The sequence below is a fragment of the Rhinopithecus roxellana genome, chromosome 8 (genome assembly GCF_007565055.1).
Source record: "Rhinopithecus roxellana isolate Shanxi Qingling chromosome 8, ASM756505v1, whole genome shotgun sequence".
NCBI classification, from domain to species: domain Eukaryota; kingdom Metazoa; phylum Chordata; class Mammalia; order Primates; family Cercopithecidae; genus Rhinopithecus; species Rhinopithecus roxellana.
Genome location: NC_044556.1, coordinates 40,196,730 through 40,222,103, shown reverse-complemented (window position 1 = coordinate 40,222,103; position 25,374 = coordinate 40,196,730). Strand labels below are relative to the sequence as shown.

At 55.6% G+C, this 25,374-nt stretch overlaps 1 protein-coding gene across 13 annotated transcripts; it reads left to right on the top strand.

Moving 5' to 3' along the window:
* Positions 1 to 203: 203 nt before the first annotated feature.
* Positions 204 to 22,972, top strand: PEAR1 (platelet endothelial aggregation receptor 1). 13 transcript variants are annotated; one of them, XM_030936907.1, is made up of 25 exons: positions 204 to 339; positions 8,810 to 8,907; positions 9,763 to 9,947; positions 10,477 to 10,647; positions 11,370 to 11,474; positions 11,939 to 12,039; positions 12,898 to 12,990; positions 13,232 to 13,475; positions 14,201 to 14,321; positions 14,513 to 14,649; positions 14,726 to 14,938; positions 15,254 to 15,428; positions 15,515 to 15,635; positions 16,359 to 16,522; positions 16,613 to 16,715; positions 16,841 to 16,987; positions 17,205 to 17,330; positions 18,808 to 18,936; positions 19,053 to 19,181; positions 19,329 to 19,541; positions 19,754 to 19,842; positions 19,949 to 20,081; positions 20,250 to 20,318; positions 20,410 to 20,658; positions 21,199 to 22,972. In XM_030936907.1, the coding sequence occupies exons 4-25, from the start codon at positions 10,547 to 10,549 to the stop codon at positions 21,348 to 21,350; spliced, it is 3,114 nt and encodes a 1,037-aa protein (XP_030792767.1). In that variant the 5' UTR covers positions 204 to 339; positions 8,810 to 8,907; positions 9,763 to 9,947; positions 10,477 to 10,546; the 3' UTR covers positions 21,351 to 22,972. The 13 variants fall into 13 exon arrangements, with proteins under 13 accessions (XP_030792767.1, XP_030792768.1, XP_030792770.1 ...); XM_030936908.1 differs by having other exon boundaries at positions 10,467 to 10,647; XM_030936910.1 differs by lacking the exon at positions 9,763 to 9,947 and having other exon boundaries at positions 10,538 to 10,647.
* The last annotated feature ends 2,402 nt before the right edge of the window (positions 22,973 to 25,374 follow it).

Sequence of the window (25,374 nt, the reverse complement as noted above, 5' to 3'; positions counted from 1 at the left end):
TGCTTCTGGCCCAGGCCGCGCAGAGTCGGCCTCTGTGATCCCACCCTGAACACAGTTTTCCCTCCCGGGCGCCTGGATCTCCCCTCCCCCGGCTCCTGTTTCCTTGTCAAAACTTCCTGCCTTGGCGAGGGCCCGAGTTCCCACCCCCTTCCTGCCCCCCGCCCCTCCGCGCCCCTCCCGGCCCTGCGATCAGCAACGTCCCGCCTCCCCGCCGCTCCCGCAGTCAGGCTGGGGCTCGAAGCGGGGACCCTCGCCCCGTCCTCGGTTGTCCAGTCCTCCTCCTCGCAGACCCCAGCAGTTCCCACCCGAGGCCACAGGAGAGACGGGGTCCCCAGGCAGGTGAGTGACTGCGCGCTCCCCGGCAGGGGAGGCCTGGGTGGTGGGGCCCGGAGACCACCCTGCCCCAGGGAAAGAGCGTGTGGCCCCGAGGTCCCCCTCCTCGATTAGAGTCTGAGGCCCCAGACCCAGGAGTGTAGAAAAGAGGGACTGATAAGGAGGGGAAGGGGGCAGTGGAGAGGGCCAGAGAGGATGGATTGGGGGTTCCCTTCCGTAATGAACATGTAAGTGAGATGAAATGCTAGCGAGGTTGTTCCCTGAGCCCCTGGTCCCCGGACTTTGGGAGTCGGGGCAGCCTGGCTCCCTGCCCCCTCCCAGGGCTGGGAAGAGAAGACTGGGTGCTGTCCTTGGCCGGCACCGGGTGCTGTCCTTGGCTTTTAAGGGAAGTGTAGCCACAAGAGCATCGACACTGGAGCCAAGACTACCTAAGTGCCACCCTCCACTCTGCTGCTGTCTGTGGGGTCTTGGTCAAGAGACCTGACCTCTGTGCCTCAGTTTCTCGTTTCTAAAGGAGAATAATATGGGTTGTGAGGCTTAAGTGAGCAAAAACGTGTCTCCTGCTTTGAATAACAATAGATAAACAGATGATCAGTGTCATCTCTCTGCCCACCGGGGAGAAATGTTTGACGGAGGATGTAGAAGGACCCAAGTTTGCAGGTTCCTGGCTCTTACATCTTTGCCAGTTATGAGGACTGGGGGTTCGGTTTGAGGTCTTGGGCATCTGGATCCTCAGAAAACTTGGCAGGCTGATAATCTGAGGTTGTGCTAAGAGCCAGGTGGGTGTGTGGGGGGTCCAGGAGCCCAGGCCCCATCAAGGCCACCCTTCACCCCTGCTCCCGTCTCCAGCCTCCAGTAGCTGCTCTCCACTCCCCTGTTCTGGCCTGTTATGAGTGGCCTCTCCTGGGGCTGGGCTGTGACCCTAGTCCCCTGGGACAGGAACAGCTTGTACTAGCCTGAGGTTCCCAGGCTCAGCCAGGCCTCAGCTCGGGCAGGATTAGGCCGGGTGTCAGCTCTCAACCCTGGCCTAAGCTGGCCTTGTACTAGGGGGATGGTTAGAGACCAGGGAGCTCATCTCTGAACCCCACTCAAACCCAGCTCATGGTATAGGGCCTGTTGTGTGTGCTGGTGAGCCAGTCATAAGCCAGGGTGTGGGCGCAGCCCTCCTGTCTCCTGTGTCTCCTCCCTGCTGTGTGGCCTCTCCCACTCTTGAGGCCTCTGAAGGTCCACCCACCATGTTCCCCACTGCAGCTGGGGCTGCCATCTCTAGGAGCTGAGTTGGCCAGACTCACTTCTCTGCCTTCCTCTGTCTCCACTGGAGGGTAAAGCTGAGAGTTGGCATCTGTTCCTTCACCCTCTGTCCCCCCTCAACATCTCCTATCAGACTCTCCCAGAAGAGGAAACTCATGCTCCAGGCAGCCCCATCCACCAGTCGGAAACCTGGAGAGAGATAGAAGGTCATGGGGCTGCTGTGTGCCTCCCCCCACCCGACACACACTGCTGGGGAGGAGACTGAGGCCAGGTGGAGCCTCCACCACGGTGCTCCCCAAGCCTCTCCTCTGAGGAGCCTTGGGAGCCTTGAGAAAGAGGCCTCCCAGGACTCATGGGGGACCCTGGGGTGCCATCCTAGCTCTGGGGAGGATGTTGGCTCCTGTCACCTAACCTACAGGGGAGAAACCAGAAGGACGGGGCAGAGAAGACAGGAAAGGAGAGAGAGAAACACAAAGACAGAGATAGAGACAGATATAAATATGGAAACAGAGGCTGACAGATGCAGAGACACAGCAGAGGCATAGACTCATTACAACAAAATGCCCGGAGGGAGAAAAGCAGGCCTGGAAAAATAGAGCAGAGACCTAGGGATAGAACAAAAAGGAGGCGGAGACTGAGGGAGAGGAGGAGAAAGTCAGAAGACCAAAGAGAAACTATGAGGTTAGAAAGCAGCACACTGGAGGCCGGGTGCGGTGGCTCATGCCTGTAATCCCAGCACTTTGGGAGGCTGAGATGGGCGGATCATGAGGTCAGGAGATCGAGACTTCTGGCTGACACGGTGAAACCCTGTCTCCACTAAAAATACAAAAAAAAAAAAAAAAAAAAAAAAAAAAATTAGCAGGCGTGGTGGCCGGTGCCTGTAGTCCCAGCTGCTCCAGAGGCTGAGGCAGGAGAATGGCGTGAACCCGGGAGGCGGAGCTTGCAGTGAGCCGAGATCACACCACTGCACTCCAACCTGGGCGACAAAGCGAGACTCCGTCTCAGAAAAAAAGAAAAAGAAAGCAGCACACTGGAAACACCAGGTGAGGTGGCTCACGCCAGTAATCCCAGCACTTTGGGAGGCCAAGGCATGAGGATCTCTGGAGGCCAGGAGTTCAAGACCGGCCTGTTCAACACAATGAGACTGCATCCGTACAATTTTTTTTTTTTTAATTAGCTGGGCGTGGTGGTGCCCGCCTGTGGGCCCAACTACTCAGAAGTCTGAGGTGGGAGGATCGCTTGAGCCCAGGAGGTTGAGGCTGCAGTGAGCCATGATCATGCCACTGCATTCCAGCCTGGGCACACAGTGAAACTCTGTCTCAAAACAAAACAAAACAAAACAAAAAGAAAGCAGCACAGGCTTTGGAATGAGATAGACCTGGCCCAAATCCCTGCTCTGGCTTCAGTTGCCTGTGTGGCCTAGGACAAATCACTGAACCTTTCTGGGATATTTCTTCATAAAATGGGAGGCATAATAGCGCTTACTTTATAGGATTGCTGGGAGAACTAAAAGACAGGATCTAGCCACAGTACACATTTAACGAGGCACGGTAATTAGTATTACAGCACCCATGTGCGGCAAGACGGGAGTCCTGAGAGAAACAGCATGTAGGTGGGCCCTGGGGCATGGCCTGCTCACTGCTGGTGGGTGCTCATGCCCTCCTGCTTTTGCCCTCCGTCCTACCCCCATGAAGTGGCTCCTGGGGCCCAGTCCCTCTGTGTAGCAGGAGATGTGTGCAGTGGACAGTGAGCGGGTGTTGGCCCTGGAAGGGGAGGCACAGGATGAGGGCTCATGCGGTGTGGGCATGCCCCTCCACCTCCAGGTGACTCAGGGCCTGGCGCTACTGTGCACTCATTCCATAGGAACTTGGAGGCCGGCCCTGAGGAATTCCTGCCGGAGGTCAGGAGGGCAAGTCTGGAGCCGCCTTTTGCTTTGTAACGTTGAAAAGTTCTTTCTGCATTCCACTTTCCATCATCTCATCAAACACGCACCTCACTGTGTCTTGAGGGCCCCGGGACAAGGGCCCAGCTCTACTGTCTGGAGTATGGGGAGACGCCACAGCCGCTGAACATCTCTCCCTCTCTCCCATTCCCGGGAAAGTCAAGGCGTACTGGAGTCAGAAAGATTTCAGGGTGTATCAGTCCATCCACTCCACACAAATGTTTAGTTATTGCCTGTTGGGTGCCAGGCATCCTGGGTGTAGGTGCTGGCCAGTGCTGGGGTTATAGTGGTGAGGAAAGCAGAGAAATACCCTGTCCCCAGGGAGCTCCAGTTCAGTGAGGCAGACTAACTTTAATAAAAACATAATGACTCATAGGATGGGAGCTGCGAGGAAACACCCAGGGGGCACCCAGGCCCGCTCACAGAGCCTTGGAGAGGAGTAAGATTTGAGAGAGTCCAGCCTGGTGGGGAAAACAGACTCACAAACCAGCAGTCACAGAAGGGGTATCCATCAGCCTAATCAGTCCAGCAGACTTGGAGTATTTCGGGGGCTGTGAACCCCTGGATTGGCCTGGGTGAGTTCCACTTGCCTCCAGAGGAGGTACACTGGTGCCAGGATTTTGGTTGAGGTTTGGGGAGGCGTGGACCCTCCAGGGACAGATGCATGTCCAGCTGGGAGCTGGCCTCAGGGCATTCAGGGGAGAAGAGCAACCCCAGCCTCCTTGAAGCCATGAGGGTCTGTGGTGACTGTGCTGAGAGCCTGCAGGAAGGCCTGGAGAGTAGGGAGGAGTGCGTGAGGCCAGAGCCACTGAGGGGCTTCTTGGAAGAGGCTGGCCTTGAGGCTGTGTAGAACTGGGCATTTCAGGGGTGGCCTGAGCCACGGTGGCGGTATGGTGAGAGGCATGTGGGGTCAGCGGCTGTCCAGTGTGATGGGAGCGCAGGGGTAGAGGCAATGAAGCTGGACCCCCTGGTAGGGACTGGCCCCCTGGGTGTTCTTTATTGGGGTGTAGGGAGCCACAGAGAGTGGGAGAGAGGGGCAGTGGCCAGAGTACTTTCTGAATGTAATCTTGGGGTGGCGATGAGCAGGGTGGGCCTGAGGGGGTGCTGCTCCCTAGCCTATGTCACCTGCTCCCTAGCCTATGTCACCCCAGGGGTTACCTCCCCACACAGCTTTGTCCTTTGAAGCAGATTGGAATCCTGCTCTTGCCTCTGGCAGCCAGACAGCCCTTGGCAAGGCATTTTACCTGAGACCCTCCACTGTGCTGCCTACAAAATGGGGATGACAATTACCAGCACCTTCCAGGGTGGCGGCGAGGGTTGGGACGGGCACTGGTGACAGCCTCCAGGAGGTGTGCGATAGATGTGTGAATCAGGGTCCCTGCAGCTGTCCCATTTCCTGATTAGTAAACAGGTCGGACCTAGGACCCTCTAGCTTCTGTTTCCTGAGTCACAGAGAACACAAGTCCAGCCCCTCACCCCTGCCCCTTTCCCGCCCAGCCTCTGGCGCACTCTGGTCGCACACGCAGGCTTCCTGTTTCTCCATCCGGCAGACATGCCTGGCGTGCCGAGGGCCTGGCCAGGCTGGATATAGGCAGCGTTCTGTGCTTCAGTGTGCAAGTGTGTACATGGGTGTACTGGGTAGCCGGTGGAGTGCAGCAAGCTGCTGCGGGAGCTCCCTGTGTGGGGAGGGAGGGGAGAAGTCTTTGGACTGGGATCTCACTGCTGGGTGGGAAAGACTAAGTGATTCTGTCTCCATGGCAAAGATAGGTTAGAAAACACCACAGAGAAACAGACACAAAGACAGGAGACAGACAGAAAGACAAGAGAGATACAGGGCAAGACAACCTTAGTACCAAGCTAAGACGCATGGCTTTAGTGAGTGGATCGTAGCTGGAGTTCAGCTTCCACTCTGAAAGTGGAAAGCCCTTGAAAGTGGATGCTGTTGTGCAGTACATACACCGTGCAACTGTACATGACAGCCTTAGTATAGAAAGGGAAGAAGAGAGGCAGGAAGACAGAGACCAAGAAGCTGACGAAGGAAGCAGGTGGGGAAAGGTAGACAGCAGAGTTTCTGATGGAGAACAAGACAAAAGTCAAAAAGGAAGAGGCAGAAACCCTGGAGCTTGGAGGATTCTGTTTTTGCATCAACACACATCCACGGAGCAGGCTCTAGTCTGAGGTCTGAGGTTCTGTTCCAGAATGGTCACTGGAACCAGCAGTTCCAACGTTTGCAGGACCCTGAGAGATGGTGGGGAGTGATAGTCTCCCATTTTACAGATGAGGAGATGGAGGATCAGAGGACTCAAGTGATATATTATAACTCAGGTTACACAGCTTGTAAGTAACAGAGATAGGACTAGAAGCTTTGTACTCCCGGATGGGAAGTGGTGAGACAGAGAAAGAGGGAGATGGAGAAGAGAGGAGGGGGCAGTCGGACAGAGCAAGGAACTAGGGTTGGTGCTCAGGCCCAGGTCCAGGGGAAGCAGAATTCAGGCATTCTGCCTTGTCAACTGCGTCTGGCTTGAAGATGCACCTGGCGGGCAGCCCATCGTTTTGGGGGATCAGGTTCTCGGGGGAGCCTGGCCCCCTCCCGCCCCCACTTCCTTTCTCTCTGTCAGCATTTGCGGCCCCATTCCCATTCCCGGATCATCCTGGGGGTTCTTCAGAAAACACAAGAACGTTTTTCCTGGAATTAATACCCAAAGGCGCCAAGGGGAGGGCGGATGGGGGCCACATTGGGTGCAGGAGGAGGAGTGGGACTGAGGACGCTATCATGGAGACAGTTAACATTAACTGAGCATATTAGATACTGGCTCTTACCGCTTTATCTAGACCAACTCATTTAGTCTGCCCAGCGGCCCTACAAAGGAAGTGCTAATCTCATCCCCATTTTATAGGTGAGGGAACTGCAGGCTGGGATTCACACCCAGGCTTGAACTTGGGCAGGGGTTGGGGGTGCAGAGCTGAGGGGTTATCCTTTGCTACATGATTTCCCAGAGAAGCTGGAAGGGAGCCCGTGGGGAAGTCCCTTCTGCTGTCTCACTTCCATTGCTCTTAGTCTCTGCTTTCTATAGAAATGGATCCTCCTGTCCACCAGGAACTCTAATCACCCCCTACCCCTGCTCCCCCAAAGCCCACTCTCAATTCCTTCATCCTAGGAGGGGCTGGGGCACAGTTAGGATAGGGGTGCTCCCCACCAGAGGGAACCAGCTGAGCTGGAGTTTGGGGAAGCCCAGGGAGGGTGATCCGGTCTTCTGTGTGGGCTCAGAGGCTGAGAGGGCAGGGATGCTGGGCTGTGCAGGCGGGACTGGGATCTCAGGGCCTGGCCAGGAGCCCAGCCGATTTACATCTTGAGGTGGAGGAGAGAGAAGTGTCAGCTCATTCTTGACTGTAAACACATCTCAGTTCCCACGCTTCTGATCATGTTCTTGTGGCAGCCCCCACCCCCATCCCCTTCTCCTGTCCAACCCCCTGCCAGCTCCCCCACCCCCATAAGAGAGGCTTTGAAAAAGAAGATACAGAGCCCCTGGGCTTCCCATCTGGGCTCGGGAAAGAATGGAATCATGGGGAGTCCTCTGCCAGCAGCCTGGATTTGGATCCCAGCTCTGACACTCCTGGTTGTGTGGTCCTGGTCAGGTTTCTTACTCTCTCTGTGCCTGCTTCCTCATCTCTGAAGTGGGCCATAACACCTACCACAGGGGGTTAATGTGAACTTTAAATGTGATGATCCGTGTAAATCTCTCAACACCCTGCCTGTCTCAGCTCAGTGAACGATACATGGGGTCACATTATGATTCTTGGGAGGGAAGGTGTTTGAGTCCCTCAAACCAGAGGCTTGGAAGGTGAAGGTTGAGTAGGGGAACAGGAGGGGGCCTCTGCATGACGAAGAAGCAAGCCTGCAGTGGGGGTGCTCCAGGGTCCCCCTCAGTGAATGCAATGTGGACCCCCAGGGCAGGGCAGGGGCCCAGGAGTGGTCTGATTTCACCCCCTTGAGGGATGTGTGCAATCTCTTGGGGCCCAGCGTTGCTGTGGCTGGGAGGGGTTGGGGGAGCATGGGCCAAGCTCAGGTGCCCTGCCCCTTAGGGAAAAAGGCTTAGATGGGAACAAGCCTGGAGGCCAGGCTGGGGTTCTGGGCTCCTGGTCTGGCCTGTGTTCCCTTCTCAGAGGCAGAGGATGGTCAAGCCAAACCCTTCCTCTTCCTTTCAGGACCCCCACCCCATCTGTCCCCTCCCTGGGCCACCCACTGATCTCCCCTGACCCCACCCTGGCTTCCAGCCCCTGGGCTGACCAGCTGATGCCTCCTCCGCACTCCGGCCCTACCCTGAGGACCTTTGGGAAAACAGAACCTACCCACCCCTCCAGCCAGCTAACCTCCCAGCCAGCCAGAAGTGGGTGGGGATTAGAGTCAGCCCCTCCTCATGCTCCTCTGTCCTTCAGTCCATCTCAAAGCCACCCAGGTGAACCGTGTTCTCTAGAAGTTGGCTGAGAGGAGGTGACAGGGACAGGACCTGGGTGGGTGGGGGCTGACGGGAATGGGAGGAAGGACCTTTTCTAGGCCCAACAACAGCTCAACCTATACGGCACTTCCTCCCTGGGCCTTAACTCGGGTCCTTCCTGCAACAGATTTTGTCCATGCCACCACGCCTGGGCAGGGGGATGGCTGGAGAATCCCTGTGCGTCTCAGGAGATGAGGCTCACCCAGGGACAAGGGTGATGAGCCTGGCTTCAGACAGACTGAGCTGCAGTTGGAGCACAGGGGCCCCACACCAGGGCCAGAGCTGAGGGTCCAGGAAGAGGGGAGTGTGGAGACTGAGAAATGAGGCAGAGGTGTGTGGAGGACTCGGGGTCCTGCCCATGGCCCTGGCTGCCAACCACACTGAGGGAGAGGTGGGGAGAAGGTTAGCTGGGGCCAGGCAGAGCGAGCCCTGGAGTGGGTATTGGGCCTGGGAAGATGACTGGAGCAGGACAGGCTGGAAGGGGATGGTTTGGGGACATTAGGAGAAGGAATGACTCTGTCTGGGAGTGGGGATGTGTCTGAGTGATGTGGGGGTGGAGTGCTGGGACAGACTCTGAGGAGTGTCTCTAGGGCGCTCCTGACTGTGGCCTCTCGCCTTCAGAGGGGGCCACAGTGTCAGTTCTGGAGACAAGCTGCCAGAAAGAGGCTTCTGGTCATGGCCCTCCCGTATGCTACCCACTGCGTTCAGGATGGTGGGAGGACGGAGCCACCCCCGTCACGCTCCCTGATGTCCCTCTTCCTAGCCAGGCTCTGTTTCCTGTTTTCAGGCTTCATATCCTGAATGCTGGGATCCCCCAGGACATTCCCTGGCCCTCAAGCCCCAGGCCCCAGGACCCAGGGCTGAGCTGTGGGCAGGCCCTACCTGGTGAGTTACTTGGCTACTGAGGATGGATGGGAGGAAGCACAGAAGAGGCTAGAGGCTGAGATTCGCCCTGTGGGAGGTGTGATGGGGCATGCGGCTGGGCTGCACTGGAGGGGTGGGTAGACGCTGGCACTGGGAGGGGAGGTGGGCCAGCATCCTGGATGAAAGGCTGGAGATTTGGCTGCTGGAGGGTTAAAGGTGAAGGAGGAACACGGCAGTTGAGATAGGGTTAAGTTAGGAGCCTAGACCTGGGGGGAAGGAGGGGCCACCCTCCTTGGGGCTGAGAGCGGCTGTGGGGACCCTGGGAGTGTGTGGGTGTGGGGTGTGAGGTGGGGCCAGGCAGCAACATTCCAGAGATACTCAGGGGGGTAAGGGGCCAGCAACCGCGACCTTTCTCTCATCTCAGAAAAATTATAAGCAGATGTGGGCGCCTCGGGGAGGCATAGAGCAGGGAGCCAGAGCAAGTTTTGGGAACACGGAGCGCAGAACCTGAAGCCGGCTTCGGGGATGGGCACTGTGGGAGCTCAGCCTCTCCCGAGCTCAGGAGCTGAGGCAGCAGAGTCGTCTGAAGTCCTGGGAGCCAGGGGCGGTGGGGATGGAGAGGACCCCATTTCCAAATGGCTGACAGGGCGGTCTGAGGGAGGCAGGAGCTTTTCCTTAAATGTAAGACCAGGTTGGTGACCTTGTCAGGTGATAACACCTAGAGCTGGGTGTTGTGGTGTGCTGGCTGAGGTGTCACAGCTGACTCCAGGAGGGAGACTGGCCTTGGGTTTTAGTGTTTGCTAGTTTGTCTAGTGTCAATAATCCCCCATGCCTGACTTCAAGCTACTCATGTGACATCATTGAACATGTTGCTAGGAAGAGATGCATACAATTGCCTCTCTGGGCCCGTATGAGCTGGCTCCAGCACACCACTGGTTGGGAGGTCACCTGGACCCAGCCCCACTCCACCTCATAGAGCAGGAAACCCCTGACAGCATTTCATCAGGCTGGTTTTGGCTTCCGCCTGCATATATCCAGTGACGGGGAACTCACCACCTGAGGTAGCCTATTTCATTCCTGAGCCACTCTGACTGTTGAAAAGTTCTTCCTCTGACTGAGCCCAAGGCTGCGTCCTTCATCACTTCCCCTCACTGGTTCCAGTCTCACACCTTGGTACAAATATCAAAGTGCCCTGGGTAGGGCCTGGGCTGGGGACTGGGGATTCAGAGATGAAAGGCACTGGGCCCCTGCCTCTGGAGGTCATGATCAGGGAGCAGGCACTGCAACAGCGGGGTGGGGGTGAATGGTACTGGGACCCCCAGAAGGAATGAGTGGGGTTGTCTGCCAATGAGGATCAGGAAGTGGAGGAGGGAAGGGGTGGCACCTGAACTAGACCTTGAAAGATGAGAACTCTGGGTGGAGAATGAGACGTGAGTGTGTCTAAGCAAACTATGAGCAAAGACCGGAGGCGTGGAAGTGACTGCAGCTCAGGAGTGAGGTGTGGGGGAGCTAGAGCCCAGAGCAAGGGGCCAGAGGACGCGGGGCCGCAGCCTGGTCTCTTCTGCATGCCCACGGCTCAGGTCTCTGCAGACAGGTCCTCCAGGCTGCTGGCTGCAGTGGCCCTGCCCGCTCTGTGCCGACCCTGCTGCAGGCCTCTGCAATGTCACCGCCTCTGTGTCCCCTCCTTCTCCTGGCCGTGGGCCTGAGGCTGGCTGGAACTCTCAACCCCAGTGATCCCAACACCTGCAGCTTCTGGGAAAGGTGAGAGGGCCCCTGCTGCACCTTGAGGGCACGAAGCCCTAGCTCCCGATTGTCCTTATTGTCCCTACGGGAGTTCTCTTCCTGGTCCTCCTTTAACCTCCTTCCTTCCCTCCAGTCTCTCCCCTCCTGCCTATTTCTCTGTTTCTGCTCTCTCTACTCCTCTGTATGGGTTGCCTTTGACTCCAGCCCCATTTCTGACCTTGTCTCAGTCTCTGAGTCATCCTTTCTCTGTCCCTGTCCCTTAGTTCCTGTGGGAGGCCAACTTTGGAACAGAGCACAGAGTGGGAGTCATTCATTGTGGAGCAAGCAGAGGGGCTGGCCCAGGAGGAGCAAAGGAAACAGGGCGGGGAGAAAAGACCCAGGGCAAAATATAGCCGGAAATGCTTCAGCCCATCTCTGCCAACTGGACCCAAGAGTCAGTTCTCTCTTACCCTTTCCATACAGTGAGGGGAGGGCAGGGAGAGAAAAATGGAAGGCTCTGGTCCAATAGAGTGGGAAGGGGGCTCTGATGGAGGGTATCCCAGGAACTTTCCAGTTCTGGGAGACACCCTCCAGATTTGAGAGGTGAGACAGAATGGGGGTCCCATCCTAGGCTTGGGGAGCCAGCCCCAGCGTTGGGCTGTGGATTCCCCACTGTGGCCAAGCCCTCATGGCCGTTTTCCCATTGCGGCCGCTCAGGCCTCCTCCTGCCCTCGGTCCTGACCCTGTTCCCTGTCTTGCAGCTTCACTACCACTACCAAGGAGTCCCACTCCCGCCCCTTCAGCCTGCTCCCCTCAGAGCCCTGCGAGCGGCCCTGGGAGGGCCCCCATACTTGCCCCCAGCCCACGTGAGTGCTCCTCATCCTCCATGGGTGGATGGGCTGCCTGAGTCTCTGCCTCAGCCTGGCCCCTGGCTCTCTGTACCTGTTTGCTTCTCAGAAACTCAGAGGAAACTCCTGGCTTCTAGGGACTCATTCTGCATGGTCTGTGTCGGGTGCGTGTGTATGGGATGTATATGTGAATGCGTGTGTGTGTGTTTAGGGTACACACGCATGTTACAGTATATGCCTGTGGGGCTGGGGTGGGGGCAAGAAGGGAATGCTCTTTCTTTCTTTTTTTAATAGACAAGGTCTCACTGTGTCACCCAGGCTGGAGTGCGGTGGCGAGATCGTAGTGCACTGCAACCTCAAACAGGGAATGCCCTTTCTATGCGCCCTCAGCCCAGAGTGTTAAGTGGTGCCCCTACCCTGGCCACACTGTGGTGAGTGCGGACAGCAGAGGGGGCTGAGGGCTGCCTTCCTGGCCTCCGCAGGGTTGTATACCGGACCGTGTACCGTCAGGTGGTGAAGACAGACCACCGCCAGCGCCTGCAATGCTGCCATGGCTTCTACGAGAGCAGGGGGTTCTGTGTCCGTGAGTCCAGGGTTGGGTTAGGGAGTGGGGTGGGGCAATGGGATGGCAGGAGCTTAGCCTTAGCCTTAGGACTTAACCTTCTGAGTCCCTCCCGGCCCCCGCTAGAATGGGGTTACTCCTCTGCCCTTTTGGGTTCCCCCTCCTCTCCTCTCCCTGGCCTTGTCCCCAGGATGTGGATCAGCACTTCCCTCTCCATCGCCACTTCACACCCTTCTCTCCAGCTGGCCCCATGTGTCTCCCACCCCATCTCTCTATGTCCCTCAACAGTGTCTCTGCATTGCTCTCTGCCCTAGAGCTCTCGTTCTGTCTTTGGGCTGTCTCTGGGCTGTCTCTGTGTCTCTGTCGACTTGGTGTCTGGGTCTGCCTCTGTCTCTTCCTGTCCCTGACTCTCTGTTGCTATTGGTCTCTGACTTGTCACTATCTAGTCTCTCCTGCCCACTACACCCCGCTCCCAGCACTCTAATGACTGGAGCCTGTCTTCCTCTTCCTCCCACTTCCCTCAGCCACTGCCCATCACTAGCCTCTGCAAACACTGCTTTCCAGAGAACCCCGGCCCTCACCCGCCCTCTCTCTGGACAGTGTCCATGTCCAGACCCCCTCTGAGATTCTCCCCCGAAGCATTTTCCCAACAAGGTGCTCAGACAATTTCACAAAAAGGAACCGGGAACCCAGAATGCTGGCATCTTGCTAAGTTCTCCCCCTGAGTTGCTGCCCCTCAGTCTTGATCTTAGAGGCAAAACTGGGGGTTTGAGAACCTCAGGTCCCTGATTTTGGAAGAAGGTGGGGTTAGGCTTTGCAGGATAAAAGCTGGGTAGGGACAGGGGTGGACACATCTCACCACACCCATCTCTGTCCCAGCGCTCTGTGCCCAGGAGTGTGTCCATGGCCGTTGTGTGGCACCCAATCAGTGCCAATGTGTGCCAGGCTGGCGGGGCGATGACTGTTCCAGTGGTGAGTGGCTACTGACCCCAGGGAGTGGCCTCTTGTGCCTTCAGGGCCACAGGACCCTCAGGTACACCCTCCCTACCAGGGTACAGGGGCTTAGGACCCCAGGGCTATTACCCGCCAGAGCCCCATTGCTTTTCTGGAGATGTGGAAGACAGGGCGGGCATGTGAGGGCTGGGAGACAGAGATGGGGAGGCTGCGGATGGACTAGACCCCCGGTGACCCTTCCTGCCTCCTTATCCCACAGAATGTGCCCCAGGAATGTGGGGGCCACAGTGTGACAGGCCCTGCAGCTGCGGCAACAACAGCTCGTGTGATCCCAAGAGTGGGGAATGTTCTTGCCCTTTGGGTCTGCAGCCCCCAAACTGTCTTCAGCCCTGTACCCCTGGCTACTATGGCCCTGCCTGCCAGTTCCGCTGCCAGTGCCACGGGGCACGCTGCGATCCCCAGACCGGAGCCTGCTTCTGCCCTGCAGAGAGAACTGGGCCCAGGTGTGTAATGGGGGGAATGACACTTTAACGAAGTCACAGACACAAGGCCACACAGACCTATGTGGGGAAATGAGGCAACTCAGAAAAGGCCCCAAGTGTGGGGATGGCGTGGAGGCCAAGATCCTGGTCCCAGCGGATCCTGTGCCACCTCACTAGTGGAGTGACCTTGAGCAAATCATTGACTCTTCGTGGGCTTGTTTCCTGTGTGTAAAATGGGAATAGTATTGTTTACATGGAAGGGTGGCAGTGAAGATAACATGAGGTAGCACGTGTGTGAAGACATGCTGTAAAGTGAGGCTGGGACAAGGACCCAGAGAACCCTGTTGCAAGGCAGGGTACAGGGGGAGCTGGGGAGTCCTAGGAGGAAGAAGGTAGAACTAGGTGGAAATCAGGATCAAGCTTTGTGGAGGCGCTCATGGACCTGAGCCTATTATAGTAGCACAGATGTTCCCCAAGAGAGAACAAGCCCAGCCAAGGTGAGGAGGTGGGGGCGCCCAAAAGGCAGACATGCCACCCGTGGCTCTTTGCTCACCCCCACCTGCTGGGTGTCCCTGCCATTTCCAGTCCTGGAAACCTTTGCTTTCTGACTCGACAGTCCCCAGCAGGGAAGAGCAAGTGTGAATCACTAAGTCCTGAGGTGGGGGTTGTGGGGGCAGTCCTTGGAGGCAAGAGGGGAAGCAGTTATTGCTTGTTTGCACATTGACTCCACCCGCTCTGTCCTGCAGCTGTGACGTGTCCTGTTCCCAGGGCACTTCTGGCTTCTTCTGCCCCAGTACCCATCCTTGCCAAAATGGAGGCGTCTTCCAAGCCCCACAGGGCTCCTGCAGCTGCCCTCCTGGATGGATGGTACGGAGGGTGGGGCCTATGGGCATGGGGTGTGGGTCTGGGGAGAATTCTGTGGATGGTGCTAAGCAGGCCTCCAAGGAGGGTGTGAATGAAGGGGGTGAGCTCTGTGGTTATGGGGGTGTCAAGGGGTCCTGTGGCCTTGGGGAGGAGGCTGGGTGCCTGTGGCCCTGTTGACCTTCTCATCCCCACAGGGCACCATCTGCTCCCTGCCCTGCCCAGAGGGCTTTCATGGACCCAACTGCTCCCAGGAATGTCGCTGCCACAACGGAGGCCTCTGTGACCGATTCACTGGGCAGTGCCGCTGCGCTCCGGGTTACACTGGGGATCGGTGAGTGGTGTGGGGAGGGCGGGAGGCGGGAGGGAGGAGGTGGGGCGGCGCCAGGCTCACTCAGCTAGGTGCCCAGGTGCCGGGAGGAGTGCCCGGTGGGCCGCTTTGGGCAGGACTGTGCTGAGACGTGCGACTGCGCTCCGGATGCCCGTTGCTTCCCGGCCAATGGCGCATGTCTGTGCGAACACGGCTTCACTGGAGACCGCTGCACCGAGCGCCTCTGCCCCGACGGCTTCTACGGTCTCAGCTGCCAGGCCCCCTGCACCTGCCACCCGGAGCACAGCCTCAGGTGGGCCGCGGGACAAGTCAAAGGATCAAGAGGCCAATGGGGAGGTCTTCGGGGCCGAAGTCACCACAGCGCCAGGGCCATATCCAGGCGGGACAGGTGTCACAGAAGGGGAAAGGGAGGGGCCTCGGGGGCCGGGAGGGGCCTGGGGTACCGCTACTTGTCCCAACCCCGTTTTCAGAATAGCGCGGAGCCTCTCTAGTGGCCCCCTTACCCCAGCGTTGTGCGAATCCCACCCACCACGCGGAGGGGTCGAGGAAGGAAGCTGGCCTGCCCTGGCCCAGCTCAGACCGCGCCCCGCCCCGCCTCTGCCCCCAGCTGCCACCCGATGAACGGGGAGTGCTCCTGCCTGCCGGGCTGGGCGGGCCTTCACTGCAACGAGAGCTGCCCGCAGGACACGCACGGGCCGGGGTGCCAGGAACACTGTCTTTGCCTGCACGGTGGCGTCTGCCAGGCTACCAGCGGCCTCTGTCAGTGCGCGCCGGGCTACACGGTGAGGCGCGCCTCGCTGCAAGGAAGCGAGGCAGGTGGAAAGGCCAAGGAATGGGCCGCCCCTCTCACCCGCTCACCCTCTTTCAGGGCCCTCACTGTGCTAGTCTTTGTCCTCCCGACACCTACGGTGTCAACTGTTCCGCACGCTGCTCATGTGAAAATGCCATCGCCTGCTCACCCATCGACGGCGAGTGCGTCTGCAAGGAAGGTAATAGGAGGGAGTTTCCCAGAGAGAAGACTTGAGTGATGGCCAAGGGAAGAAGGGAGATCCAGGAGGATGGGTAGGCCAAGGGCAGGGGAGCAGCTGCAGGGTAAGGGTGGAGGGGCAGCACCTGGACACAGGGAAAGCATCCAGGCTACTTGCTTCCTGGAAAATCCACTTTGCTTTTCTTCAAGCACAAAGATCCTACCTGTCCTTAAAGGCCGAGGCCAAAACACACCTCACTGGTGAACATCCCTCACGCTCAATCATACAGAAACACAATTACCACCCTGGGAAGGGCCTCATACCTGCCAGAGTGACACATTGGCAACCTTTAGGCTGGATTTTGATACAGTTGTGTTTTGTTTGGCTACCTCTCTATTAACAAGTCTCCCATCTGCAGTCCCCACTACTCCCTATTGTCTGGCACGTCCTCTGTATAAGTCATTTAGTTACCTGATGGAGCTCTTGTAAACATTTGGATTACTGCCATCCCCTTTATCTTGCAGAAGGCACCCCAGACCCAGAATGGGGTGGTACCTCACTGGAAGGCAGTTAGCCTTCTGCTCAGCATCAAATAGTTCATAAGCTTTTCTCCTGTATAGTGCCATGAACACCCCCCACCCGCCCCAGCTCATAGCATAGAATCTGGCCCAGCCAACTTCCACTGTGTGCTTGCTCAGGAGGGGAGCTGAGTCCCCACACCTACCTACCAGGCCCCTCCTCCAGGTTGGCAGCGTGGTAACTGCTCTGTGCCCTGCCCACCTGGAACCTGGGGCTTCGGTTGCAATGCCAGCTGCCAGTGTGCCCATGAGGCAGTCTGCAGCCCCCAAACTGGAGCTTGTACCTGCACCCCTGGGTGGCATGGGGCCCACTGCCAGCTGCCTTGTCCGGTGAGTGCTGGACAGCCTGTCTGCCTGGGGGAGGGAGGGCATGGCGTCCCCTAGCTGACTGGCCTACTTACTCTCCACTCCTTCTCCAAGAAGGGGCAGTTTGGAGAAGGCTGTGCCAGTCGCTGTGACTGTGACCACTCTGATGGCTGTGACCCTGTTCATGGACGCTGTCAGTGCCAGGCTGGCTGGATGGGTGAGTATTCTGGGGCCCCAGGCCTACTGTGGATAGGGGGATGCATCCATAGGAAATGTGTCCAGAAGAGCCCCCTGGAACTGAAGGGGGCCCAGCCAGGCACACCCGACTGCTGTCTCCCGCAGGCACGCGCTGCCACCTGTCTTGCCCTGAGGGCTTATGGGGAGTCAACTGTAGCAACACCTGCACCTGCAAGAATGGGGGCACCTGCCTCCCTGAGAATGGCAACTGTGTGTGTGCACCCGGATTCCGAGGCCCCTCCTGCCAGAGATGTGAGGCTCCTTACTGCCCCCTCCACCTGCCACCAGCAGGGGTCAGTGTAGCGTCAGATGCCAGTGCACTCCCCACCTGCAACCTTACCCCTGGTCTGGTTCTCTGACTCGTCTTCAGACTAGTTACTGCAGTGGGAAGGAGGGAGGGAGACGGTGGGGTAAGGGTTGATTGAGGATTGGCCTCTGCCCCCAGTCACCATGTACCCCTTTCCCCCAGCCTGTCAGCCTGGCCGCTATGGCAAACGCTGTGTGCCCTGCAAGTGTGCTAACCACTCCTTCTGTCACCCCTCGAACGGGACCTGCTACTGCCTGGCTGGCTGGACAGGCCCTGACTGCTCCCAGCGTATGTGGTAGCTTGTGTGTCTGAGCACCTGTGCATGCTGAGAGGGGGTGCTGAGGACGGGAGGTCTGTGTCCCCCAGCTCCTGGGTATAAAATCCTCTGGGCCCACCTCGAGCAAATATTTATTGGGCACCACCTACATGCTGGGTACTGTTCTAGATGCTAAGGATGCAGCAGTGAACGGGTCAGGGGAAAAGAAATTCCTGCCTTTCTGCATGGGAAGCCTGGGAAGAACAGTATTTTTACGGGAGCAGGGGAAATCATAGGCTTAGCTTGGGACTTCTTTTCTTTTCTTTCCTTCTTCTTTCTTTCTTTCCTTCCTTCCTTCCTTCCTTTTTTCTTTCTTTCCTTCCTTCCTTTTTTCTTCCTCGCCTCCCCTCCCCCTCCCCTTCCCCTCCCCCCTCCTCCCCATCCCCTCTCCCTCCTCTCCATCCCCTCCCCCTCCTCCGCTCCCCTCCTCCCCTCCCCTCTTCCCCTCCCCTCCTCCCCTGCCCTCCTCCCCCTCCCCTCCCCCTCCCCTCCCCCCCTCCCGCTCCCCTTCTTTTTTTTTTTTTTTTTTGAGACAGAGTCTCATTCTGTTGCCCAAGCTATAGTGCAGTGGCATGATCTCGGCTCCCTGCAACCTCTGCCTCTGGTTTAGTTAATTCTTTTGCCTCAGCCTCCCCAGTAGCTGGGATTACAGGCAAGCACCACCACAGCAGGCTAATTTTTGTATGTTTAGTAGAGACCCCCAGGGTTTCATCACGTTGGCCAGGCTGGTCTCCAACTCCTTACCTCAGGTGATCCACCCGCCTCAGGTGATCTTGGCCTCCCAAAGTGCTGGGATTACAGGTGTGAGCCACTGCACCCAGCCCTTTTTTTCTTTTGCACTTTTCAGTTTATTTTTATTTATATATTAATAAATACATGTATTTATTTTGTGAGCCTTTCCCCCACAAAAATATATTACGATCATCGAAAAGATTAGCCCAAAAAAGCCAAGTAAAACGAGTTTGGAAAGAGGAAACAGGCTGTTATGAAGAAGGTTGAATGTCAGCTTACCAGCAGGCAGGGTAAAGAAGGAAGTCATCTTGGTGAAGAGTTTTTCCACAGAATCTGGTTACAACTACTATTAGATTATTGTTAGTGTCAGACACACAAAAATAATGCCTTAAACAGGATATATGTTTACTTCTGTCTTATGTTAAAAACAAAACAAAAATCCATCTGGGGTAGCTTGGAAGCCTTTGGTTGTGTGGCACTGAATACATTATTTTGAAGTGCAGATGTTAAGTAGTTGGACATGTGGGTTTGGAGTTTGGGGAGAGATGGGGCTGGAAATAATCATTTGTGAGTCATTGGTTGCAGATACTGTTCAAAGCTTTGATGTCTCCAGGGAGACCAAAGCTGAGCTAAAGGCTTCAGTGGTGCTGGGGGCTGAGAGTTCATCCAGGAGGAGCTGTACCCACCCCACCCAGACAGGCCCCTTGTCTCCCGTAGCATGCCCTCCAGGACACTGGGGAGAAAACTGTGCCCAGACCTGCCAATGTCACCATGGTGGGACCTGCCATCCCCAGGACGGGAGCTGTATCTGCCCCCTAGGCTGGACTGGACAACGCTGCTTAGAAGGTACCAACAGAAGGGGAACTCCAGGCCCCTGCCTCCAACTTACCCCTTACCCAAAAAGGAGACTAGAGTTTCATGTCCCCTCTGATGCCTGCCTGCCTCCTTGGCTGTCTCCCCAGGCTGCCCTCTGGGGACATTCGGTGCTAACTGCTCCCAGCCATGCCAGTGTGGTCCTGGAGAAAAGTGCCACCCAGAGACTGGGGCCTGTGTTTGTCCCCCAGGGCACAGTGGTGCACCTTGCAGGATTGGTGAGTTTTTTGCCCCCTCCTTCCCACACATTGTCTCCAGGGAACTGGGACCTAGGCCCCTCATACTGTCCCTACTTCCCTCCTGGGCACCTCTCCCATGCAGCAGAGCCAAGATGCCATTCTGAGTGACCGTCCCATCCCACACAGGAATCCAGGAGCCCTTTACTGTGATGCCTACCACTCCAGTAGCGTATAACTCTCTGGGTGCAGTGATTGGCATTGCAGTGCTGGGGTCCCTTGTGGTAGCCCTAGTGGCACTGTTCATTGGCTATCGGCACTGGCAAAAAGGCAAGGAGCACCACCACCTGGCTGTGGCTTACAGCAGTGGGCGACTGGATGGCTCCGAGTATGTCATGCCAGGTGAGTTGGCACGGGGCCTGGGGCACAGATGAGTGGCTGGCTCATAGGCACAAGAGTGGATGCTGGGCGTGACCCAAAGGGAAGATGAGGAGTGGGGAGGAGGGAGGAAGGGAGGTCAGGGAGGGCCAAAGTACTGATCTCCAGGGACAGAACAGCTCTCTTGGACTCCTGCCCGTCGCTGAGCTCACCCTGTGCTTGTGTCTGTCATGCAGATGTCCCTCCGAGCTACAGTCACTACTACTCCAACCCCAGCTACCACACCCTGTCACAGTGCTCCCCGAACCCCCCACCCCCTAACAAGGTCAGTGCCGGGGGAGAGGGTGCACTGTGGAGGGAAGCGTGCAGACCTGATTCTCTGGAAAGCCCTGTCCTTGCCTCTTGCTCTCCCTCCTGCACTGCCCCCTTAGGTTCCAGGCCCACTCTTTGCCAGCCTGCAGGCCCCTGAGCGGTCAGGTGGGGCCCACGGGCATGATAACCACACCACCCTGCCTGCTGACTGGAAGCACCGCCGGGAGCCCCCTCCAGGGCCTCTGGACAGGGGTAGGTGCCGAGAGGCCAGGGCCTCTGGTGCGGGTGGACGTGTGCAGCCCAGATGCCGCATCTGAGTGTGTGTGTCTGGAGGCGGGGGCTCTGGGCCCCAGTTCTAGAGGAAGCGCGAGCCTGGGGAGGGGACATAGGATTGATAACCGGTTGCCTCCTCCTTCTCAGGGAGCAGCCGCCTGGACCGAAGCTACAGCTATAGCTACAACAATGGCCCAGGCCCATTCTATAATAAAGGTATGGGCACGGGGGCAACGAGGGAGGTGGCTGAGCTGGGGCTAAGGAACCAGTGCCTCTGTGGAGCCTGACTTCTTTCCTCTATCCTTAGGGCTCATCTCTGAAGAGGAGCTCGGGGCCAGCGTGGCTTCCCTTAGCAGTGAGAACCCCTATGCCACCATCCGGGACCTGCCCAGCCTGCCAGGGGGCCCCCGGGAGAGCAGCTACATGGAGATGAAAGGCCCTCCCTCAGGATCTCCCCCCAGGCAGCCTCCTCAGTTCTGGGACAGCCAGAGGTGGCGGCAGCCCCAGCCACAGAGAGACAGTGGCACCTATGAGCAGCCCAGCCCCCTGATCCATGGTGAGCCCTCCCTCTCCACTGGCAGGAGCAGCAGAGAACTGGGACAAGGGAGGCAGAAACAGAGAAGGAACAGAGGGAGAGGAGAAGGCATAATGTGGCACCAAGAGTGAGGCCTTTGGGGTCAGCTTCGGGGTCAAATCAGGCATGATGGGGAGGCGACGTGGCCTCTCAGAGCCTGTGTCCTCATCTGGAGAACAGTTTGGTGAACCTACCTCGCCGGACTCGGGATTGAAGTGGGGTTGTATAGCATCAGAGTGGTGGAGCTGGTACCCAGAAAAGTAGGGAGCCAGGCAGGTGATAAAGTCTCCTCATATTATGGGAGGTGGGCAGGCTGAGGTGGCTTTCTCCCCTGGCAGCTGAGGAACTAAGAGTGTTTTGCTCGGAGCCGCACGGCCAGCTGATGGTAAATGGGTGTATGTATCCAGGCCCTTCTCTTTGCCTTGAAGAGGTTGAAGAGGAGAGGAGTGAGGTGGGAGTGGTCGGAGTGGGGAGAGTGGTGGGAGGAGCCACTCCCTCTCATCCTGTCCTTTTTGTTTCCAGACCGAGACCCTGTGGGCTCCCAGCCCCCTCTGCCTCCGGGCCTACCCCCTGGCCACTATGACTCACCCAAGAACAGCCACATCCGTGGACATTATGACTTGCCTCCAGTACGGCATCCCCCATCACCTCCACTTCGTCGTCAGGACCGTTGAGGAGCCAGGATGGTGTGGCAGAGGCCAGCAGACCTGGCTGTTGCTGCCCAAGGCTGGGGACAGAGCCTAGTGTACCCCTGCCAGGAGCAGGGAGTGGACCGGCAGGCCGTGAACATGAAGAACACTTAACGGAGCAAGTGAATGGAGAGATGGGAGCCTCGTTCCCGGGTTCCACCATGGGAAACACTGATCAGCAGGATGCCTGGCTCCCTTTCCCAACCCACTGCTCCCAAGGCCCCCAGGGCCCTGTGTATATAAACTGGTGGGTTGGAAGTTGCTGGGTAACTGATTTCAGACGTGTGTGGGGTATCTTTTCTGTGCACGCTCGGGCTGGGCTCTGTGCGTGTGTGTGTTTCTGTGATTTTAGAAGGGTACCTGGCACAGGTTCTGTCCTAGGACGCTTACCATTTAGTAGGGAGACGGACCCAACCCAATTAACTCTAGCAATAGCCTCCTAACTGGCCTCCCTCCATTCATTCAGTGAACCTTCCAATGCACGGCTCAAAATTTCAAAATACAGGCTGGTTAGTTACTCCCTACCTGAAAGCCTTCATAGGTGCCCCTTGGCTCTTCTGCCAGTATCAAAACTTTTGAAGGCCTTAAAGTCCCTGCTTGCCTGGCCCATCTGTCTCTCCAGCCTCACCTTAAACTGTGTTCCTGTCACTGCACGCCAGTCACACAGGCCTCTAGGTCCTCCAGTAGGCCACACTTCTTTCTAGCACAGGGACTTGCACACTTGGAGTGCCCTTCCTCCCCCACTCACCTGTTCACCCTTACTCTTCCTTTACACCTCCTCCTCAAGGAAGCACCCACCCTCCGTACGTGTTTCACAGCCCTGATTGCAGCTGTGTTCACTCACCAGGTACCTGCAGAAGGCCTATAGGGTGCCAGGCACTTCTTTAATGTGTTCTTTCTTTATGTGATTATTTGATTAATCTCTGCCTCCCCCACTAGACTGTAAGCTCCCTGAAGGCAAGAATCCTGTGCTCAATATTAGCTCTCCCTTGGTGCAGAGTAGGCACTCAATAAATGCTCCCCAAAGGCTGAGTGGCTGACTGAATTAAAGTACCAGTGACATGCAGTAACTGCTAAGATAGATGAGCCACCTGTGTGCTCTGACAGTTATAGACTGAATAAGTTGGAGACTTCCCTAAACGGTGGCATTTCCACAGGGTAACAACACAGAGCTCAGAGGTGGGAAGGTGCCAGGGGCAGGGGGGCAGAGGGGCTGGGGCTGAGGGCGGGTGAAGAAGCTGGAGACAGGATTACAGGAGAGAGTACAGGCATGCCTCGATTTATTGCACTTTACAGGGAGCGGAATTGTTAAAGACATTGAAGGTTTGGGGACATATAGGTGACAGCAATAGGTTAAGAAAAGTGAAGTAAAGAAATTGAAGATTTATGTCAACACTGCTTTAAGCAAATCTATTGGCACCATTTTTCCAACAGCATGTGCTCGCTTTGGGTCTCTGCATTGCATTTTGGTAATTCTTGCAATATTTCAAGCATTTTCATTGTTATTATATGTGTTATAGTGATCTGTGATCAGTGATCTTTGATATATTATTGTAATTGTTTTGGGGTGCCATGAACCGCACCCATATAACATGGCAAACTTCATCCACAAACGTTGTGTGTGTCCTGACTGCTCCATCGACCAGCCGTTCCCCCACCTCTCTTAGGGCCTCTCTATTCCCTGAGACACAGCAATACTGAAATGAGGCCAATTAATAACCCTACAGGGGCCTCTAAGTGTTGAAGTGAAAGGAATAGTCACACATCTCTCACTTAAAATCAGAAGCTAGAAATGATTAAGCTTAGTGGGGAAGGCATGCTGAAAGCCAAGACAGGCTGAAAGCTAGGCCTTTTGCACTAAACAGCCAAGTTGTGGATGCAAAGGAAAAGTTCTTGAAGGAAATTAAAATTGTTACTCCAGTGAACACAGGAGTAACAAGAAAGTGAAACAGCCGGCCAGGCGTGGAGGGTCACGCCTCCCAGCACTTTGGGAGGCCAAGGCAGGTGGATCATGAGGGCAGGAGTTTTGAGACCAGCCTGGCCAACATGGTGAAACCCTGTCTCGACTAAAAATACAAAAACTTAGCCAGGTGTGGTGGTGCGCACCTGTAATCTCAGCTACTCAGGAGGCTGAGGCAGAAGAACCATTTGAACCCAGGAGGCGGAGGTTGCTATGAGCTGAGATCATGCCATTGTACTCCAGCCTGGGTGACAGAGCAACACTCTGTTTAAAAAAAAAAAAAAAAAAAAAAAAAAAAAAAAAAAAAAAAAAGGTGAAACAGCCTTATTGCTGATATGAAGAAACTTTTAGTGGTCTGGATAGATCAAATCAGCCAAAATATCTCCTTAAAAGCCAAAGCCTAATCTATAGCAAGACCCTAACTCTCTTCAGTTTTATGAAGGCTGAGAGAGGTGATGAAGCTACAGAAAAGTTAGAAGCCAGCAGAAGTTGGTTCGTGAAGTTTAATGAAAGAAGTTTAAGAAGCCATCTCCATAACATAAAAGTGCAAGGTGAAACAGCCCATGCTGATGTAGAAGCTGCAGTAAGTTATCCAGAAGATCTAGCTAAGACAATTGATGAAGGTGGCTCCTCTAAACAACAGATTCTCAATGTAGACAAAACAGCCTGTATTAGAGGAGGATGCCATCTAGGACTTTCATAGCTAGAGAGAAGTCAATGTCTGGCTTCAGAGCTTCAAAGGACAGGTGTTAGGGGCTAATACAGCTGGTAACTTTAAGTTGAAGCCCATGCTTATTTACCATTCCAAAAATGCTCAGGCCCTTAAGAATTATGCTGAGTCTTTAATGTGGCGTGGTGGCACATGCCTGTAGTCATAGCTACTTGGGAGGCTGAGGTGGGAGGTTCACTTAAGTTCAGGAGTAGAAGGCTATAGTGAGCTATGATCATGACATTGGACTCCAGCCTTGGTGACAGAGCAAGATCCTGCCTCTAAAAAGAAAAAAAAAAAAAAAGGCCGGATGTGGTGACTCACGCCTATAATCCCAGCACTTTGGGAGGCTGACTGGGGAGGATCACTTGAGGTCAGGAGTTCGAGACCAGCCTGGCCAACATGGTGAAACTTCATCTCCACTAAAAATACAAAAAAAAATTAGCTAGGTGTGGTGGCACACATCTGTAGTCCCAGCTACTGGAGAGGCTGAGGCAGGAGAACAGCTTGAACCTGGGAGGCGGAGGTTACAGTGAGCCAAGATCGTGCCACTGCACTCCAGCCTGGGTGACAGAGCATGAATCCATCTCAAAATAAATAAATAAATAGAAAAGAATGCTAATTTTACCCTGCCTGTGTCCCTGTGCTCTGGAAATGGAACAAAGTCTGGACGATAGCACGTCTGTTTACAGCATGGTTTACTGAATATTTTAAGCCCACTATTGAGATCTACTGCTCAGAAAAAAAGTATTCCTCTCAAAATATTACTGCCCCTTGACAATGCACCTGGAGATATACAAGGAGATTAATGTTGTTTGCATGGTTGCTAATACAGTATCCATTCTGCAGTCTGTGGATTGAGGAGCAATTTCGACTTTCAAGTCTGATTATTTAAGAAACACATTTTTGTAAAGCATGAGTTGCCATACATAGTGATTCCTCTGATGGATCTGGGCAAATTCAAATGAAAACCTTCTGGATAGGATTCACCATTCTAAATGCCATTAAGAACATTTGTGATTCATGATGGGAGGAGGTTAAAATATCCATGCTAACAGGAGTTTGGAAGAAGTTGACTCCAACCCTCATGGATGACTTGGAGGGGTTCAAGACTTCAGTGGAGGAAGTAACTGCAGATGTGGTAGAAACAGCAAGAGAACTAGAATTAGAAGTGGAGCCTGAAGATGAAGCTGAATTGCTGCAATTCATGATAAAAGTTGAATGGATGAGGAGTTGCTTATGAATGAGCAAAGAAAGCAGTTTCATGAGATGGAATCTACTCTTGGTGAAGACGCTGTGAGCATTGTTGAAATGACAAGAAACGATTTAGAATATTCCAT